At 40.7% G+C, this 20,934-nt stretch overlaps 1 protein-coding gene across 1 annotated transcript in view; it reads right to left on the bottom strand.

The window, feature by feature from the left end:
• The window catches only part of USP18 (ubiquitin specific peptidase 18), a gene marked incomplete at its 5' end in the record, with an annotated part of 29,999 nt that extends 12,893 nt beyond the window's left edge, over nt 1-17,106 (bottom strand). Inside the window, 5 exons of the mRNA XM_083365392.1 lie at nt 519-664; nt 2,538-2,634; nt 4,806-4,994; nt 12,251-12,534; nt 17,102-17,106. Of these exons, the coding sequence (XP_083221518.1) occupies nt 519-664; nt 2,538-2,634; nt 4,806-4,994; nt 12,251-12,534; nt 17,102-17,106 (721 nt within the window). The remainder of the gene's footprint in view (nt 1-518; nt 665-2,537; nt 2,635-4,805; nt 4,995-12,250; nt 12,535-17,101) is intronic.
• Between the last annotated feature and the right edge of the window lie 3,828 nt (nt 17,107-20,934).

Raw genomic sequence — 20,934 nt, 5'->3', positions numbered from 1 at the left:
TCCCTAGATATTTTTAACCCATTCTGGACTCCTAATAAGCTCAATAAGTCCATTTACAGAGTTTTGCCTTTCCCAGCTAACACTATTTGCTTTCCAAACCCTAAAGCCGTGGTGGCGAACCGGTGGCACGCAGAGCCCTCTCTGTGGACATGCGTGCCATCAGCTGGGTTTTATAAAACCTTTTCGCTTAGGCCTCCGCCACCATGTGCAAAAAAAAATAAAAAGGTTCAATCAATCAATCAATCAATTTCAACTTCTCGTGGGGAAAAAAAAGATCTCGCAAAGTTGGAATTGATTGGTTGAACTTTTTAGTCCGACCCAGTCTGCCGTGACCACCGCAGCCACGCCCACCCAATTGGCCACACCCACCCAATTGGCCACATCCACCTGGCACCTGACGATACATAAGTGGGTTTTGGTTTGCAGTCTGGGCACTCAAGTCTCTAAAAGGTTTGCCATGACTGCCCTAAAGGTTATGCCATCCAAATGGTACCCAAGAGGCTCCAGATCTTGCTTACATCTCACGCCGTGACGAGAAAGGCAGCAGATAAGATCGAAAGGGCGCACAGCCTTCCCCTTGGCCCGCTGCATACTTTCTAACAGCAGAAGCATTTGGTAAGGGACACTGGCCTTCTGTTCTGCTGCTCCAAATGGTACTTTAATCCTGCAGTGAAAAGAATTAAAATATGATTGTCTGTCACAGTTAGGAAAAACTGAGCTCATTCTTGAAGGCCAGGTCCTTAAAAAGAAATAAAAAAGAAGAGGGAGGAGGCCAAGGATTTAAATGTGGCTTTAAAACTTCAATGTAGAAATTTAAAACTTTACTATTTTTATAAAAATAGAATATTATTTGTGTAAATAATACATGTTTTATTAAATAATAATGCATTGTGTTGCACACCTGGTTTAAAGGAGTCACACCAGCTTCATGGTTCCAGTTAATCATAACAGTAGCCACAAGTGAAATAGGAAACGTTGAAATTATTCTATGGTTTTGCAAACAATCCTGTAAAGGAATGTTCATTTTTTTTCATTCTGCAAATGGAGAGGCTGGGTTAAAAGAGGTGGCTTGCCTAAACATTTACCCAGAGAAATTGGTAGAAGAAGAGATAAGAATAGGTATTTCCTATTTTCAGTTCTCAACTGTCTGCACACATTATTGCCTCCATGGTTCCTCGTAGCCATGTACTACACGTGCCTACATTATTTTCTGGGCAAAAATATAGAAGCAACTTACTACCACTAGTCCTTGACCATAATTATGACCATAATTGAGCATGGCAATTACAGTCCTATTTATGACAGGTCATAAAGCAGGTCAGCACATAACTGAACCCACTTTTACAATTTTTTTCACAGCAGTCGTTAAGCAAATACCATGGTTGTTAAGAGATTCCATTATACCAAAGAGTGTTTTTTGTCGGAAATTAGAAGTAAATGCAAGAAACTGGCAAAAAATGTTGAAAATTGCAATCATGTCACTGTGGGATGCTTGAAATGTGGTTCGGTCACTGTGCGCTTAGAATGCAGTCACGTGACCGTGGGGAGAGGTAACATTAGAACTTTGAAAGCAAATCATAAGTAGTTGGAGGGATGGTTGTAACTTCAACAGGTTGCTAGGCAACTAATGATAAGTTAACTACAAGTAGTCCTTGACTTAAAACCACAATTGAGCCCAAAATTTCAGTTGATAAATGAGACATCTGTTAAGTGAAATTTGCCCCATTTTATGACCTTTCTTGCTCAAGTAGTTAAGTGAATCACTGCAGTTGCTAAGTTTATGACACAATTGTTAAATCAATCTGGCTTCCCTGATGAAGGTTGCAAAAGCTAATCAATCACATGATACCAGGACACTGAAATCATCATAAATATGAACCAGTTGCCAAATGTCTGAATTTTGATCACATGACTCAGGGATGTTACAACAGTCATAAGTCATAAGAGCCTTGGTGGAGCAGTGGGCTAATGCCTCCTTAAGTAACACCAGCTGCCTGCAATTAGTGCAGGTTCGCATCCCACCAGGCTCAAGGTTGACTCAGCCTTCCATCCTTACGAGGTAGGTAAAATGAGGACCCAGATTGTTGGGGGCAATTAAGCTGACTTTGTAATAATGCCGCTTGGGGTGGGGTGTGTGAAAGCCCTAATAAGCAGGCATATACATAGAATGAAGGCTACTGCTAAGCTTGTAAGCCGCCCTGAGTCTTCGGAGAAGGGCGGGATATAAATGGAATTAAAATAAATAATAAATAAGTATGAAAAGCTGTCATAAGTCATTTTTTTTTCAATGTTGTTGTAACTCTGAACCATCACTAAATGACTGGTTGTCCAGTCTGTAGCTCTCCTTCCTGTCTCCCAAGGTCATTCCCACAAACCAATGCAATCTAAGCGAGGGGGAGTTTCCCATACAAACACTAACCAGCCCAATCTTGCTTAGCGTCTCCAAAATTACCCATGGTTTTCTAGGTACTGATGTTGGAAAAGGAACACTCCTTAGATTGAGGACAAATTAACTACTCTCTCTGAGCATGACTCACCTCCGAAGTATCACAGTGAAGTATCTGTTCATTAAGAAGATTTGAAGCAATGAGTTGATGCAGCAGCTGAATCCAATGTTGTATAAGCCAACAGCACCTGAAAGACCCAAAACTAGAATGAGCAGCTGGGACAAAAAGGAAAGAGAAAGATATTGCAGATATCTAATGCTACCAGCTTTTTCAAAGAGCTCCAAATTTGGAGACTACAGGACATCTATAGCAATATAAGGCTTATGCTGGAAGGAGGAAAGTGTGCAGGACTTTCCCATTTAGAGGAAGGAGCACTGAATTCAAAATTCTTTTCATTTATTTTCTGGTAAAGCAAATTAGAGATTCAAATTGTGCACATATAAAAAGGATATATAATGCTTTAATTGAATTGGATTCGGAAACGGAACTGGTTAAAGACTGCATGATAAAGTGGGCACAAAATATTCAGGAACCAATTTCGTTGGACACCTGGGAGATAATTTGGGTCAGAAATGTTAAACTTACCCAGGCTCAAAATTTAAGAGAAAATTTTTATAAAATGTTTTATAGATGGCATCTGGATCCCAAGAAGCTGTCCAACATGTATCCTAATTTACAGTCTAAATGTTGGAGGTGTGGTAGTTTAGAAGCTACCTATATTCACATGTGGTGGACTTGTAGAAATATAAAAGCTTTTTGGATTAAAATTTGGTGGAACATTCAAAAGATTTTTAAGAGAAAGATAAAGTTTTCCCCGCAATTGTTTTTATTGGGCATTGTTGTAGATTGTGATGTTAAAGAAACTAACTTGATGTTGAACATGATAACGGCAGCACGGTTACTGGTGGGACAATATTGGAAGAAGGATAGTTTGCCCACTGTAGAAGAATGGGTGTTTAAAGTTTCGAATCTTGCAGAAATGTCTAAGATTTCTGCTTATCTGAAGGATCATTCACAGGAAAGATATATTTCAGTTTGGAGGAGAAGGGTAAATTATATTCAAAACAAATATGGGACTAAAAAGTACCATTTAGCTTATGAGTAGATTTTAGTGGGATATTGTTATTGGTATGTTGTTTGTAGTTATGTTAAAAGAGAGTTAAAGTGCATTATGAATTTGGTTAATTGTATATCATGCATAATTTTTATTTAGAATATGATTATTGTAACTATAATCCTGTATTTAGCTCTGGGAAGTGGGGGGGGAAGTGGGTGGGTTTGGGGTGGGAGGGATTTGGGGATATATTGTAAAATTTTGTTTTTGTAAAACTCTAATAAAAAAACAAAAACAAAATTCTTTTCATTTATTTTCTGGCAAATGTAATCCCTTCCACGACCTATACTGTTTTCAAGTCTTCTGCCACTGGAGTTTCAACCTTGGGAATACAACTTTTTCCAAGCGCCAGAAAGAGAAATATGAAATCAAGACTCTCTGTCCCCAGAGTAGGAGTTCCTGCGTATAAAATTATAAGGCTATAAAATCTGGTATCCTACTAAAACTCTATTATAATAAGAGTTTTGTTACGAAGGACTGAATGAAAAATTATGTATGGTCCTCCCTATCTAAGGAGTTGAAGTAATAATAGCCAACCATAGAGGAAAATGATGACAGGCAATAGAAATTGGCCATGAAAACTTATGCCCTCGTTATTCCCTGCATCCAGACCACTGTAACACACTATACTTGGGGCTGTCCTTAAAGACTATTCCAAAATTGCAACTGGTTAACAGCAGCTGCACACTATTTATTTATTTATTTATTTATTTGTTTGTTTGTTTATTTATTTTTGGGACTTATATGCCACCCTATCTCCCGAAGGACTCAGGGCGGCTAACAAGGTTCAATACTGGGAGCAGGTTACACCAGCTTTGTGCAGTCCAAATTGGTTTTCAGTTGGATTCCAGGTCCAATTAAAGGTGCTGGTTTGAGCTGTAAATAAAGCCCTTCGTGGTTTAGCATCCAGATAGTCTGGATTGTCTTTTGCAGCCAGCTGCAGTTCAACCAATTGGACCTAGTTATGGAGTCTTATCAAGCTGGCTGCCTCTTCATTGCTTTTTTTACGAGCTCCTGAAGACCGGATTTTTCCAGACAGCCGTTCTCTGATTTGACTCTCCTTGCCATCTTTTATTTTCTCCCTTTTCTAGTAGCATTGTTGTTTTATTTCTTTTCCTATGGAGCTTGTTTTACATTGTATTTTGCTGTGCAACATGCCAGAAGGGTTCTTTTTGAAAGAAGCAGCAAATACAAATAAAAGTCAGATAAATAAATAAAGCACAAATCAAAGACAACCAAAGTACCGTTTCTTGAGTCTGCCATTCCAATGATTTCTTCAAACAGCTTGTTAATCTTTTCCAAGTTCTTGTTGTTTTCTTTCTCACGGCTTTCTTTTTCTTCTTCTCCTTCTTCTGATGCCAAAATCTGATAACCATTCAATTTGGGAGATCTTTTTCCCTTGGAATGTCCAGATTTCTGACCCATTAAGGTTGCTGTGTACAAAACACAATAAAATAGTTATAGTACCTGCAACTCTGACTTCTTCAATAGAGCAGGTGTAATGCAAATGAGGGCTTAGCAGCAAAGCCTGACCCACTTAGTAGTACCCAGCACCAGATATTTGATGGATTTTCAGTTACAAAACTACTGAACAATTTAAATGGGAAAAGGAGAGCCAGTCTTGGTCTAGTACAGGGGTCAGCAACCTGAAACAGTGAAAGAGCCACTCGGAACCGGTTCCCTCACAAAAGGATAAACTGGGAGCCGCAAAAAATGTGTGCGCATGCACGTACATGCGCACATGTGCAGAACAGGGTTTGACTGAAGAGTGGAGCCAAGGCGAGATATGCACCTACCCTGCATATTTGAATTGATTGGTTGAACTTTTTTAGTCCCACTTTTTTTTTTTTTTTGGACTGCACATGGCAGAGGACTGGGAGCCGCAGGAGACGGCTGAAAGAGCCGCATGCGGCTCCGGAGCCGCGGGTTGCAGGCCTGTGGTCTAGTAGTTAAGGCACCAGGCTAGAAACTGGGAAACTGTGAGTTCTAATCCCACCTTACGCAATGAAAGCAGCTGGGTGACCTTGGGCAATCTCTCTCTCTCTCAGCCCAACCCACCTCACAGGGTTGTTTTTATGGGGAAAATAGAAGGAAGAAAGAGTATTGTATACGTTTGTTGCCTTGTGTCAGAATCCATTTATATCATATTCATAAATGTATGTTTAAAACGTTGTTCCTGGATTCTGCCATCTCCCGAGGAGGAGGGAACGAATGCATATTGAGCCTATATTAGGCATTTCAAAGGAAAAGAGAAGCCTTTTGAACTGGGGGAACAAAAGGGAGGGTTAGGGTAGTTAGCATCTGGCTTGTGTCAAGGAAGAGAGCAATAAACATAAAAGGTCCTAAGTTCCTTTTTCCCACGAGGGATGATACGAGGTAAATGATGGGGGACTGACCAAATGGGGTTAAGGGGGGGTTGAACCAGGAACTCTTTATAAGGTTTTAGTTTGCAGAACAATATTAAGTCCTGTCTTGTATTCCTACAACCAAGCATGTCATAGTAAAGATTCCTTTTGGACTAGATTTGGCTCCAAGAGTTTTGTCTTCCTAAGACGTGGTTTGGGGTGGGTCCTGACACCTTGACTTTATAAAAAATTGTAAAGGTAGGGTATAAATAACATAAAATAAAAAATAAAATAATAATAATACCTACCAGTCTTCTACAACAGGGGTGGGGAACAATGGCCCTTTTATGACTTGTGTACTTCAACTCCCAGAATTCCTGAGCCAGCCATATTGGCTCAGGAATTCTGGGAACTGAAGTCCACAAGTCATGAAGGAGGCAATCCTTCTCCATCTCTGTTCTACAACTTTCCTCAGATGACTGAATGCTTTCTTTTCTGAAAAGAAGAGATTCCAACAACTTGATATTCCAATTCACAGGCAGCACCCAAGTCAACTTTACAACACAAATTAAATTAATATAAATTAAATATAATAAATTAATATACATCAATTTATTAATGGTCAAATTATGGAGAAATTACCGGAATTGTGTGGTGTGGTTATTAAAAGGTATCAGACTGGTCCTAAGGACACAAAGGTCCTAGTCTACTCTCACCCATAGAAATTATTTGGGGAATTTTACCTCAGACCAGCCTACCTCCAAGGGTTGTTTTTTTTAAAAAAAAATATTTTATTGGTCTTTTTACAACAATCTCCAGTGCCTTATGTACAGCATATTGTCTTGGTTTATATGTTTAAAAAAATAATTAACAGTCAATAATGATTGATCTTGATAATTCCATAATTAGTATATTAATTAATATTATATTTCTTTGATCTTCTCTTCTCCCAATTGTATTCTCCTTTTTCAACCTTAAACAAATATAATTCTTAATATTTTCAATGTATAAATGATTAACTATAGACATTTTTTCATATTTGTACTTTATGATATAGAAGAAATCCCAAGAGAGAGAATGATTCAATATTTGGAAGGAAATAACCTTCTAAAAATTCCAGAAACTTATAAGACTATGTTAGAGGAAAAAATAATAATGATGGAAATAACAGAGCCATAAGAAAACAAAAAATGAAAAAACACCAGGGCCAGATGGACTACCAGCGGAGTTATATAAAACCCTGCAAGATACAGTAAGTGAACTGTTGAAAGACGTTTGTAATGAACTTTTGCTGGAGGCTAAACTTCCAAACATGTGGATAGAAGCAAATATCACTTTAATACCAAAAGAAGATGCAGATTTGACACAGATAAAGAATTACAGACCGATATTGTTACTGAATGTGGATTATAAAATCTTTACTTCAGTAAAGGCAGAGAGACTGATACTTAACTGAATTTATACATTCAGATCAGATTGGTTTTTTACCAAATAGACAAATTAAAAACAATTTAAGAGTGATAATGGATGTATTAGAATACTATGAATTGCATCTAGGAAAACAAATGGCGCTAGTATTTCTGGATGCCCCAAAGGCATTATATAATGTTTCATGGCAATTTATGATTCAACAATTACAAATAATGGACTTTGGACAGAATTTTATAAATATGATAAAATTGATACACAATAAACAAACAGCAAAAGTGATTGGGAATGGAGACTATACAGAGAACTTTGAGATAAGGAAAGGCACAAGGCAAGGATGGCCACTTATCTCCACTGTTATTTATTTTCACTTTGGAAATTTTAAATAGAAATATTAGACAAAACATAGAAATTAAAGGATTAGAAATAAAAGGTAAAACATAAATTACAAGCATTTGCTGATGATTTGGTGTTTATTTTAGAAAAATCTTTGGAGATGATTCCTAAACTATGGGGAAAGATGGAACAGTATGGAGAAATGGTAGGACTGAAAATAGAGAAAAAACTAAAGTAATAGTTGAAAACCTTACAGATAAGCAAAAAAAACCCCCAAATATCGGAAAAGACAGAAATGCAGATAATTAAAAAGGTTAAATATCTGGGAATTTAATTAATGTCAAGATGTTCAACGATAAAAGAAGATAACTACACAAAATTATTGACTCAAATAAAACTGGATTTGGAAAAATGGAAAAATTTGCAATTGTCAATATTAGGAAAAATTGCCACAGTGAAAATGAATTTACTACCGAAAATTTTATTTCTATTTCAAACAATACCTATAAAATTGGGGAAATTCTTTTTGAAGATTTGAATTTTTGAAATTTAAATTTAAATTTAAATTTTGAAATTTATTTGGCAAGGAAAGAAAGCTAGAATTAAGCAGAAATTATTACAAGATGCCAAGGGAAATGGAGGATTTGGCCTACCGGAGTGGGTTCTATATTATCAAGCATCTGTATTAACATGGGTAAAAGAATGGGTAATTCTTAAAAACAAAAGGTTGTTATATCTGGAGGGGCATAATTTACAATTGGGGTAGCATGCTTTCTTATGGTATGGGAAAAATAAGAGTTCATAAATATTTCCAAAATCATTATATAAGAAATGCATTGTTAACAACATGGGAAAAAATAAATGGTAAAATATATTTAGAAATTCCAGGGTGATTGTCAACAATGGAAACATTTGTACACCCAAATTTACTGGATGAAAAAATCTGGACATATAGAGATATTCTAAAGTCTGAAGGAAATGTAAAATCTAAACAAGAAATGGAAAATCAGGGTATCAACCTAACATGATGGACACATTTACAAATGCAAACTAGATATGATAGATGTTATGTAGCGGGTTCTTTGGCGCAGGAAAGAAGACGAGGCAGGTGAATTCAGGAAAGCTCATGGTTTATTGCTTGCAGAATCTGAACTGAGATTTGGGCTGTAACTAGCTGCAAAGTACAGTTTAGCCCCTAGACCAGGGGTAGGCAACCTCGGCTCTTTTATGACTCATGGACTTCAACTCCCAGAATTCCTGAGTCAGGAATTCTGGGAGTTGAAGTCCATGAGTCATAAAAGAGCCGAGGTTGCCTACCCCTGCCCTAGATGGTAGCCAATAGGTTTGAAGCAACCATTGCCAACTAGGGACAACCAATAGCAGCACTGGAGACTTGTAGTCTGGGTTGCTGGAGAGCCATTAGCTGCTCCAGCTACCCACTGGTATTACAATTGAGCCCAATACATAACAACAGATATGTTAAAATGTATGGAATTTATAAGGAACAAAGTGTGTTTGATAAGACATTGTTGACTTCGGATGAAAAATTAATTGAGAAAATGTATAATTTTTATGAACTTTAAAAATGGAAAGTGAACACGTCAAATAAATGATAAGATGGGCAAAAATTTTTGGTTATAATATAGAATTAGAAAAATGGCAAAATTCATGGGAAAGAAACTATAAACTGACAATGTCAACTTCCTATAAAGAAAACTACTATAAAATGTTTTATAGATGGCACTTGCCACCAGCAAGATTAGCAAAGATGTTTAAAAATATGTCAGATAGATGTTGGAAATGTAAACATAAGTCAGGCACGTATTATCATGTTTGGTGGACATGTGATAAAGTAAAGAATTATTGGGAAAAAGATACATACTTGGCTAGAAAAGATGTTAGGAAAACATGTTGATTTTAAACCTGAACTTTTTTAATTAGGTATAATGCCAGAAAAGATTAATCAACAAAGCTTATACTTGACTTTGCATGTCCCAACAGCGTCAAAAATTATATACTGTATTTAGGCAACACTGGAAAAATGAAGGAATACCATCAGATGAAGAAATAATTAAAAAAATACTAGAATATGCAGATGGACAGATTGACTATGAGACTGAAAGAAAAAGAAGAAACGGACGATTATCAAACTTGGGATTTATTTTACCATTGGCTGGAGGAAAGAAGAAAGGATTAGGAATTAAACATGTATTAGCATGTAAATTCAGACAGCACATTGGTTGAAAAATTACTATTGTATGTATGGAAAAAAATAATAAAAACTTTAATGAAAAAATAATAATAAAACAATTGTTATCCTCAATTCAGGTTTGAGCTTGGTGCTGAAGTCAATGAAGAACACCAGACATGAAATGCAGGGTTTTCGAGTTTCGTTTCCTTTTATTGAAGCACTTCAGCAAAAAGGAGTCCCAGCCAGCAAAATGCCAGGACCCAGAACAAAGGATTAAGAAAGCTTTATACAATTTCACTAAAGCAGAAGGCGGGACAAGGTGAGATATACAAGAAATACCATCTAATAAACATTTTGGTAATGATCTAAAAATTTGTTCTATTGGTCTCCAGTTTTCCCTATTCCTAAGCCTTGGCTAACTTGAATGTTCCAGGAGTTATCTAATACACATTCTATTTGTCCCAGGCCTATCATAATAAGTAAGAGGCATACATTTAAAAATTCAGATAAAATTCATACGTATTCTGTGGGCTTTTTGAATATACAAAGCCATAAATGACCCACCACATTTTATCCCACCAGATCTGCTGATCAGAGCCTGCCTAATTAGATCCAGGTCAAGTATGCAACCTCACAAAATTTGGATTACTGTCACTTAAGCAATCTGCTTTCTTTAGAATTCCACAAAACAAAGACACTGGAAGATCTTTTTCCCAAGACAAAGGGCAGGAAGGGGGGAATATGCCTCTTACTAACTATTTTCTGATTTAACTTGAGAACAAATATGAACGCTAATAGTTCCGAATAAAACAGAGATGGAGACCTATCCTGCTTTGCAAGCAATGTTTATTAAAATGTTCACCAGTCTGGGTGTATTGGGGTGATTCAATCTGTACACAAAATATATATAGTCCTCGACTAAATAATCACAATTGGGACTAGAATTTCAATTCCTAATCAGGGCAATTGTTAAGTGAACTGTGCCTGATTTTATAACCTTCTGGGTGCTCAAACACAGGAGGATTTTAAGAAGAGATTGGACAAGCATTTATCTGAAATAGGGTTTCTTGCTTGAGCAGGGAGTTGGATTAGATTAGAAGAACTGCCTATATACTCTTTCTCGCCTTAGCCCCCCCCCCCCTGTAGAGAGTGTCAAGAGCTATTCCAAACAGGTTTGGACATCACAACATTAGAGGCAAGCTGAAAGGGATGCCAATAAAGATGTTGCAATCATCCAGATGATCATGTTGGTACCATCACTACAAACACTCTGGGGCCACTCTCCCGGCCCCTAGTTATTACCAGTCAGTTACTGAAAAGGACTTTTATATCCTTTGTTTGCAGATCACGCTCTGAAGGTATCTCCAAGAGAGCCTTCCTAACCATCCTGCCCAACAAGGTCTTACTCCTTGTGGGTGCTTGTGCCAAGCAGTGGACAATATTCTTTATATTCTCCACTACTCCGTTTATGAGATCAGACCCAACTTATTCACGGGGGTGGGGGCGGGTGTGAATTCAAGGGCTCAGACCTCAAATAATTGAATGATCTTCTTGCAGATGTGTCTCCAGCTATTAGCCCTGAGGCTACTTTCCTTCTGCTGTCATTTAAACTTAGGGAAAAAAATCTTACTTTTTTTTTTAGTCGTAGCTTTAAGGGGGGGGAAAAAAATCTTAACTTTTCAGTCTCCGCTCTGGCATTACGTTCTTTTAACCTTATTCCTTCGAATATTCTTTTTCCTACTTCATTTTATGTTTGCCTTATGTTCCTTACTCCACCTTACTGATGGGACGGGGTGGGATTTTATAAATGGACTTCAATTTTTAATCTGTATTAATTTATTATGGGCATTGTTTAATTACTTTTTAATAATTTTTAATTTTTGTATCTTGTTTTTATGTATTGCCCTGTTCACCGCCCTGAGTCCTTCGGGAGAAGGGCGGTATAGAAATTAAATAAATAAATAAATAAATAAATAAATACTGTTCTGCTGTTACTTTACTGGATTTTAGGCGATGCTAGATGTCACTACCTGTGGCTTAACAACAAACTTCCTTGCTTACATGGCAAGAAACCATTCGGGGGGGGGGGCCGTCACAGTTCAAGTTCAGCCTCCTGAGCAGACTTCGTCCGCTTGGTTAGCTGAGGGGCTCCCCCGCGAGTAAGCCACAGGGCGGTTTAAGCCAAACGTCACGCACCCCCCAATCTCCCTCGACTTGCAAAACGTTGGGGAAAGGCTTGCAAAAAAAACAAACAAACCCTGGGAAAATTCAGCAAGAGGGCTTTTATTCCATAAAGCAGGATGACCCCCATAGGGCTGGGGGTGATAAGCGTAGAAAACCAAAAGGGGGTGGTGGGGGGGGGAAGAGGAGAGATTGGGGTGAGCCTTACCCTTGGGCATCGGGTCTCCAGGTAGCCTCGGCTCTTTCCTTGGCGAGCAGCAGTCAGCTGGCCTCTTCCCCGCGTCCTTTTCAACCACTCGCTGTCCCCGCCCCGCGGCCTGAGTTTTGCTTTCCCGAGGCTGAAGCAGCCGAAGTCGAAAGCGAAACTTAACAGCGGTTGGAAAGCGCGATTTCCTCCTTCTCTTTTCTCGCGTCCCGGAGAAACGCCGATTCCGCTCGCCGGCTTGATGCCAGGTGATCTTTTGGAGGCTTTCTGGGCTGCGTTTGACGTGGCTAAAGCGGCGTTTGGGAGGTGGAGAAGGGAGATTTTTTTTAAAAAAAAAATTATTTCATTTATTACATTAAATGTCCCCAAACCTGGAAAAGCCTTTTTTGCTTTTCCAAAAGGCAACTGGACGTTCATGGGGTGGTTGTGGGTTTTTTTTTTCCCTCCCACCTTGAAAACGTTTCGCTTCTCATCCAAGAAGCTTCTTTTAAGTTCTGAGCTTCTGGGATGAGGTGCGAAACGTTTACAAGGAAAAAAAAAAAAGCCCAGTTGCCTTTTGGAAAAGTACTTTTGGGACAACCATGACCCGTCCTGGACGATTGACAATCTCCATATAGATATTATATTAAATGCCGCCCATCGGTTGGCAACCAAGTCAAAGCAAGGAGATAAAACGTTAAAAGTATTACAATTATTTTCATACTTGTTAATAATAATATTTAAATTGACTTAACACCAGCCTAGATGGCAAGGAAGGGAAGCCTGCCTTCCCCTCTCTTCCCCCTTGCCGTCCAGTGTTTCTCAAAGTGTGGTCCGAGGACAATGGAGGTCTCCCCAAATTCTCTTGAGGGGTCCGGGAATTTTTTAAAAAAAAGAAAGAAGAGAATCTTAAAATCGCGCGAGACACATCCATGTGACTTTTAACGTGGTAAATATTCCGTCGCAATCTGAAGACACTCTTATTTGAACAAGCCGGCATGGCCTGATGGGGGATGGGTTGGGTTTTTATTGTCATTTTAATATATGTATTTACTGTTTTTAGTTGGGCATATGTTTAATTTTCTTTTAACTTTTGTATTTTTGTATTTTTTATATATCTGCCCTGTTTACCGCCCTGAGTCCTTCGGGAGAAGGGCGGTATATAAATAAAATTATTATTATTATTATTATTATTATTATTATTATTATTATTATTATTATTATTATTATTATTATTATTTATTATTATTATTATTATTATTATTATTATTATTATTATTATTATTATTATTTGGATCAATATAACCTAAATAAACAACAGCTCTTCTGGGGGCTTCCATAATCTTTAAAAGTGGGAAGGGGTCCTGAAAGAAGATAGTTGCAGAAACATCGACTTAAAAGAATCAAATTGGAAGGTAAGAGAGGAGTGAAACTAAGATGGGTGCATGGAATCATTCCATTCCATTCCTTTTCCACTCCCCACTTCCTACCCCCTTCCCCAGAGTGCTGAATTGCAGCCCTCCTGGTGAACGGAGCTTGGTCTGGAGCTCTGCAGCCTGTGGGGGGGGGGGGGCAGGGAGTAAGCAGCCCCTAATCTTAATGAATGCCAGATGTTTTGGGGGAGGCAAAGGCTGAATGCCACTTGACAGTCTTTAGGATCTTTATCTGTTGTAAGAATTATTTCTGCGGCTACATCAATTTGTAAAGTCTAGGATTGTAGAGTTAACCCAATGCAACAGACTTATTTTTAAAAAATGTTTATAATTTGTATCCCACCTTCATTATTTTTACAAATAACTCAAGGAGGTGAATATCTCTTGACATGCTTATTTTCCCCATAACGACAACTGATGAGATGGCTTGGGCTGAGTTGCCCAGTTGGCTTTCTTTGCTAGGGAGGGACTACAACTCAAGGTCTCCCTGTTTCTAGCCTGATGCCTTAACCACTAGACCAGGGGTGTCAAACTCAATTTCACTGAGGGCTGCGTCAGCATTGCGGTTGCCCTCAGGGGGCCGGGTGGGTATGGCCTGGGTGGGCGTGACTAGAGTGCGTATGGCCTACTGGGTGGGCGTGGCCAGCTCTACATCGTTTGCATCAAGGGTGCCTATGGGGGCCTGGGCAGGAGTGGGACAGATCTGGGGGTCTCTGGCAGAAGGAGGGTCTCTGGGCCAGGGCCAAGGCAGTGGGGGCCGTTCCCTCACTGTTTCCAGGATGGCTTCGCGGGCCACATGAAACCACTTCACGGGCCGGATCCACCACCCCCCGGGCCTTGTGTTTGACATGTTTGCACTAGACTATATTGATGTGGGGAAGGTATGTGCTGTGATTGTTGTACACAGCATTGTGCACAGTTTTCTTCTACCTACATTGTAATGTGTCTCATCCTTGATTATGGACATTGACTTTTAAAACTTGAAAGAAAAGTCTTCCATCGTGGTTCAGTCCAAGCCGGGAATAAACAACATGGCGACTGCTTTAGTAAGAAGGTTGCAGTTTATTGAAAAGGAGAGCCAGACAGGAAGTTGGCTCTGGAAGAAAAGAGTGAGCACATGTAGGGAGTGGGTTTTTATACCCTCTGGAGCCTTTTGTTTGGAGTTGTTCATATGGCATGAACTTTGAACTGAGTCTGAGTGTGCCTTTCTGGTATTCTGATGGTGGTGGGTTAATCCTATTATGTCCCAAAGGTCATATCCTGCTTCCCTGGGGCTGTGGCTGATGACTTAGATTTTTGGTGTTGATTCTAAGGATCTTTCTTCCTAATCTGTTTCCTGATTCCAGTCTTTCTGACAAGATTATCTCATCTGCAATTCTGTAAACTTGGTTTCTGCTTGGGAAAGAGAAACTTGGGGACAAGGTTGGTTCCTGCTTTTAAAATCCTTTAGGGAAATATATTCTGCCCTTTTAATATTTCCTTCTCTGGGGAGGGCTTACTTTCCACAAATCCCCCCCTTTGTGCCATAAGTGTGTGAATGACACACTTACTGGCACAACATTAAAATTGATCTAGTCAGGGAGACTTGGTAAACAAGCCTTAAACTGTTAAGCCCCCCCCCCCAAAAAAAAGGGAGGCACTAATAGAGTTCAACCATGAAGGTCTGAAGCCAGGGCAAAAGTTCTGTTACATGGAAAAGAAATTTATAATGTCCAATATTCTGTGCCAATTCTTTTTCAAATGTTGGGTGTCACTTTGAGCTTCCAGTTAGGGTTTGAAGCACATGCCTCTCAAAATTCTTCACAGTCATTGTCTTCATCAGTACATAACCACTGGCTGCCCATTTTCAAGGTTTGTTTCCTGCCTTAGTTCTTAGTTCAGTGCATCCAGTTTGTAATATCCAATTGAGTTTAGCCAGTATGCAAGCCAGGCTATTAAATGTTCTTAAATTTCACATAGTAAGCCCTAGGACTCCCAATTTGAGTCCACCAGTGCAAGATATTCAGGGCCTAGGTTTGGAGATCTCTTTCCTGCTACTTCCCTAGTCAGGGCATATGAATTGCAAATCACCTGAGGGGCCCTGGTTCGCTCCCCCTTGGAATTCGCAGGAAGTTGTTCCTACAAAGTTTTAATGACACAAGGCAAGAATCAGTTTGGAGCTTTACTGAAGGTAGGTGAAAAAGATAGACTCAATATGATTCTGAATGGTGTGTGTTTGTGTGTGCGTTTGTGTGCAGCTGCTTCTACAAAACAGGCATTACAACCATCCTGGATAAACTTTCCTCCCACCCGACAGAAATCCAAGGTGATCAGGACTTGCTGTGCCAACTATTCCGAAATGCCATCTCTCCATAAATACACTCAACTGGCTTATTGCAATACAAATGGGGCAAGAAAGAAAATGTTATAATGAGTTTCCACCCTCCCCCCCCCATAGTCTTCCTAGTTTTCTTCTGAGGCTTCATGTGAGGACCAATGGCTCCAGAATTCCTTCCTTCCTCTGCAGCTTTCACAGGCATCTGGGGGAATGGTAGGACTTGGGAAGATCTGTCCCACTCTTGGTTGCAAGGTGGCTTTTTAGTGGATGGCTGGATTCAAAACCCAATTCCATGGCTCAAATGGATGGAGACAGCATCTGAGTCAGTGGGCTCTGCTTCCAAAGATTGGGGAGGGTCATCTGTGTAGGGCTGAAAGACATGAGAACAAGATCTCCTCCCCCCTTTCTGGGTGGACTTTCCTAGGAGAGGCAGATAAAGGCATGGAGAACAGAGGATAAGAAAAGGAGAAGTAGAATTGGCGGGGTGTAGCTTGCAGACAGAGTTTGAAAAGGCATTAATACTGCAGTGGTTAAAGAAACAGGTAGGCAGACAAAATGAGGACATCCCAGATGAGGACAAAAGAAAGGCTGGATTCTGGTAAGAGAACAAAATGAAAGGTCTTACTTCTGAAATGAACATTTGCAACATCAGGACTGAAGGACTTGCAACTTGAAAAATGCTGGTCATGTTTCAGGAAAAGGATAGGCAGCTAAAACCTATTTACAACACATACAGTAAATGCAAGAGTGAAACTTTTCCAGCAGATGAACTTAAAAGATTCCCTCTTGCTAACTTTCGGCTGTTATTATGAGTACAGAGAGAGGAAGGGGAAAAAATTGTTTTTCTTTACTCTGTTTGTTGGCCAGACAAACAAGAGTAAAGATATTTTACTGTTGGTGGCTTAATTTAAGCAAAATTTCTGGCAGAATTTTAAAATTCTTCTCTTTGGATTAGAGACAGTTAACAGTCACATTTACCTCACACACAAAGACTTTGACACACATATACACACAAAGACAAAAGAACAGAAAAGAAAACAGAAGTCTTAGTTTTACACATCCTAGTCATTCCCACCATAAATCTCAATTAATTCAAATTAGGGAAGGCACAAATCTTAAACATACCACATGGTTGCACAGAAGAAGAAGTAGGAGAGAGAGAGAATCACTATTTCTTATTTTCCCTTGAAGTACCTTTATTTAGCCAAATTGGTTTCCCGGCAAAAGCCTGAGCAAAGCCCATTCTTCACAAATTTGTCTTGCTCGCTTCCTTTTTCATGCCATCCAGGACGGGCACTCGCCTCTCATCCCACGCTTTGAGCAAATCTCCAATAGGTGACCTAATTCCGACCCTCGAACTACAGCTAACCGTGTTCCCCTTCCAATGTGGGGTTCAATCAGCTTAGTTGGGTCCCTAGCGGCACTTCCCAGTCACCCTTAGTGACACTATCCCTGCCGCTCCGCCATCACTTTTCAGACCAAAAGGGGGTCTGGGGAGGACCTGCCGCTTTCAGCTCCAACAGGTACACAGCCTCCTTCTACCTTACTGCCTTCAGTTTTCAGACTCAGGAGCTGTCTGGGAGGACCTGTGCTTTGTGCACTAGTATGAGCTCCTCCTATTAGATGAGCTTTGCTTACAGGACCTTACCAGCTGGTTCCCCAAATCCAATTCTTTCATTCACTCATTCCATTTGCACACCACCTCTCCTTTTTCCCTAAAAAAAGGTCCCATACTCTGGCTAAACCCCCATGCTTTCCAGGGTCTGCTACTTGAACAGATCCTTTCTGCATTTAGGAAAGACCAGAGGGAGCAAAATCCAACTGTAATTGGAAAAGGGTCTTCTCACTCTCACACAGAGACATACACCCATTTCCTTTGCTCACCTGGGCTTTAAAGTTAAAATTTAGAGGTACTCACCACCTTCTTTCCAAAGCAGCCCTTGAGCTCAAACCCCAAACTCCCTTTACTACCCTGGCTCCACATGGGTAGGGCCTGGGAAACCCATCCACAGACACAAGGGGTCTGCTGCCGGCAAGATGGGGCTTACCAGTCTCAGTCCATTGGAGAGGTTAGCTTGGAGTCCCATCCTGGGTGCCAAATTGTTGAAGGAAAAGTCTTCATCGTGGTTCAGTCCAAGCCGGGAATAAACAACATGGTGACTGCTTTAGAAAGAAGGTTGCAGTTTATTGAAAAGGAGAGCCAGACAGGAAGATGGCTCTGGAATTAAAGAGAGGGAGCACATGTAGGGAGTGGGTTTTTATACCCTCTGGAGCCATTTGTTTGGAGTTGTTCATGTGGCATGAACTTTGAACTGAGTCTGAGTGTGCCTTTCTGGTATTCTGATGGTGGTGGGTTAATCCTATTATGTCTCTGCCTGTGGCTGATGGCTCTTAGATTTTTGGTGTTGATTCTAAGGATTTTTCTTCCTAATCCCACCTTCCTGCTTCCAGTCTTTCTGACAAGATTATCACATCTGCAATTCTGCAGACTTGGTTTCTGCTTGGGACAGAGGGACTTGGGGGCAGGGTTGGTTTCTGCTTTTAAAATCCTTTAGGGAAATATATTCTACCCTTTTAATATTTCCTTCTCTGTGGGGGCTGACTTCCCACAATAGGAATAGTGGATGGAAAACCTAGGCAAGGTAGACCATTGCAATACAAATCTGCTTTTGTAGATGCATTAAGACACACATAAAAAAAGTCTGCACACACAGAATTTGTAGAGATTGGGCTTATGTCCTGATACATCTGCAAATTTTAACATCCTATAGTGTTTATAGGATCATCTCACAGATATCAGTGCCAGCTTTTGGGGGGAGGGTGACAAGAGAACTGTGGCAGCAGGGAAATAAACAGGTTGTTTGAGCCATCAGTTTTCTAACCCCATAGAGCAGGGCTTTTCAACCAGTGGTATGGGTACCACCTGTGGTACATTGGCACCTGGCAGGTGGTATGTGACCATCTGAAAAAAGTGGTAGCGGGGGCGGGGAATGAGCTGAACTGGTTTGCAGCACTGCACAAGCCTGAGCGAGAGATGGCTGGAGCTGCAGGGCTGTCAGGGCTCAGCGGAAGCGCCAGGTTCAGTGCAGCTTTCCAGCTGATCGGCGCTTCTTCGGGGCTGTCAGGGCTCCATGGAAGCACCAGGATCAGTGCCAGGCTCCAGCTGGAGCTCGGCACTGATCCTGGCACTTCTGAGCCCAGAAGAAGACTGATCAGCTGGAATGTTGCAGCATCTCCAGGGTCTTGTGATTTACATTCAGATGCTTGGCAACTGATTCATATTTATGACGGTCACAGTGTCCCAGGGTCATGTGAAGTGACCAAAACCTGCTGCAACCACCCAGCAGACGGGGGAAATAAAAAACAAACACCCCCTCACCACACCCCCACTGCTAATCCTCAAAAGAAATGCTCACAACAATGAAAACCTCAGACAGGAGGAAGAGCACCGCCGGGCGGGCAGGCAGGTGTCTTGCTTGGCTGTGGCTTGGGGGGGCACTTTTTTCAGTGCCATTGTAACTTCAGTCACTAAGCAAACTGTCGTAAGTCGAGGACTACCTGTACTTCATCACTTTTTTCCTTTTTTTTTTTTTGGTCATCAAATTTTTGACACCTTGCTAGGCGACTGGTGGTATTCGGATGTTGCCATATCCTAAAAGTGGTACAATGGGTGAAAAGGTTGAAAAGCCCTGCCATAGAGATATTCTGGGGAACAACAGGGAAAAAGAAAGTGAAGGAAATGGCAGAACAGACACAGCAGCAGCTGATCCACAAGGCTGAGCAACTGCAGCCTTTAATATATGTGCAGCGGTCATGCAGGAGGCCTTTAAGTCAATGCCAGAAAAACATCCCACCTGATCCACTTGGAATAGTTTCTCTGGATGGAACAGCATTGGGGAGCAAAGCTTTTACTGTGGGATCAGACAACTTGAAGCAAAGGAGAGGTTTCCGCATACCCCTTTTTTCTCCCTTTCCCTCAGCTGCTTCTCCTGCACTATCAACACCCTCTTTCCCATGTCTATGGAGATTCTCAGTCATCCAGGTCATAGTTATCCCAAAGATGCTTTTTTTCAGGAGGCAACTGGCCTTTCTTGTTTTCTCTTCGAAGACATTTTGCTTCTCATCCAAGAAGCTTCTTCAGCTCTGACTGGATGGTGGGGAATGGAAAGATTTAAACTCCTTGCAGACAGCTGCTCATCTACCGGTTACCGGTTGTCCTCCGGGTGAGATTTAAGGTGCTGGTTCTTACCTATAAAGCCCTACATGGCTTAGGTCCGGGATATTTGCAGAACCGTCTGCTGCCAGGAACGACTGCCCATTGCCCTGTGCGCTCACACAGGGAGGGCCTCCTCAGGGTGCCATCGGCCAGACAATGTCGACTGGCGACCCCCAGGGGGAGGGCCTTCTCTGTGGGGGCACCTGCCCTTTGGAATCAACTGCCCTTTGGAATCAACTCCCCTTGGAGCTCCGGATGGCCCTGGATCTCCGTTTCTTTCGTTGCAACCTTAAAACATGGCTTTTTCAACAGGCCGACCTGGACTGATGGAAGGGAGGTTTTCTTAATTTTGTTTTATTGTGTTTTTAATTGGACTATTTATGGGATAATTTGATTTAATACCTTTTAATGTTTGTATTTTGTGTTTTTATCGTTGTTAGCCGCCCTGAGTCCTTTGGGAGATAGGGCGGCATACAAATCCCATAAATAAATAAATAAATCTGCATTCTTTTAGCAAGTTGTTAACTCTACCTGAAGGCTTCTCTGTGTCCTGAGTGGTGCAAATGTGTGTGGGGCCTGAATGGAACTGTTGAAAAGGACTGTATCGTAGACTCTTTCCCATGGCAAGAAAAGCAGAAGGAAAGTGATGGAGGGAGAAATGGGGCACCAGGTCCCCCAATTTAAAAGAGACGAATTCCCTCCGGGGCTTATCATTCAAGGGTGGCAGCTGAAGAACTATTCC

Source organism: Vipera ursinii (assembly GCF_947247035.1).
Source record: "Vipera ursinii genome assembly, chromosome: 6".
NCBI lineage: Eukaryota > Metazoa > Chordata > Lepidosauria > Squamata > Viperidae > Vipera > Vipera ursinii.
Note: the sequence above shows the minus strand (reverse complement) of the source record. Positions and strands in the feature narration are given on the sequence as shown.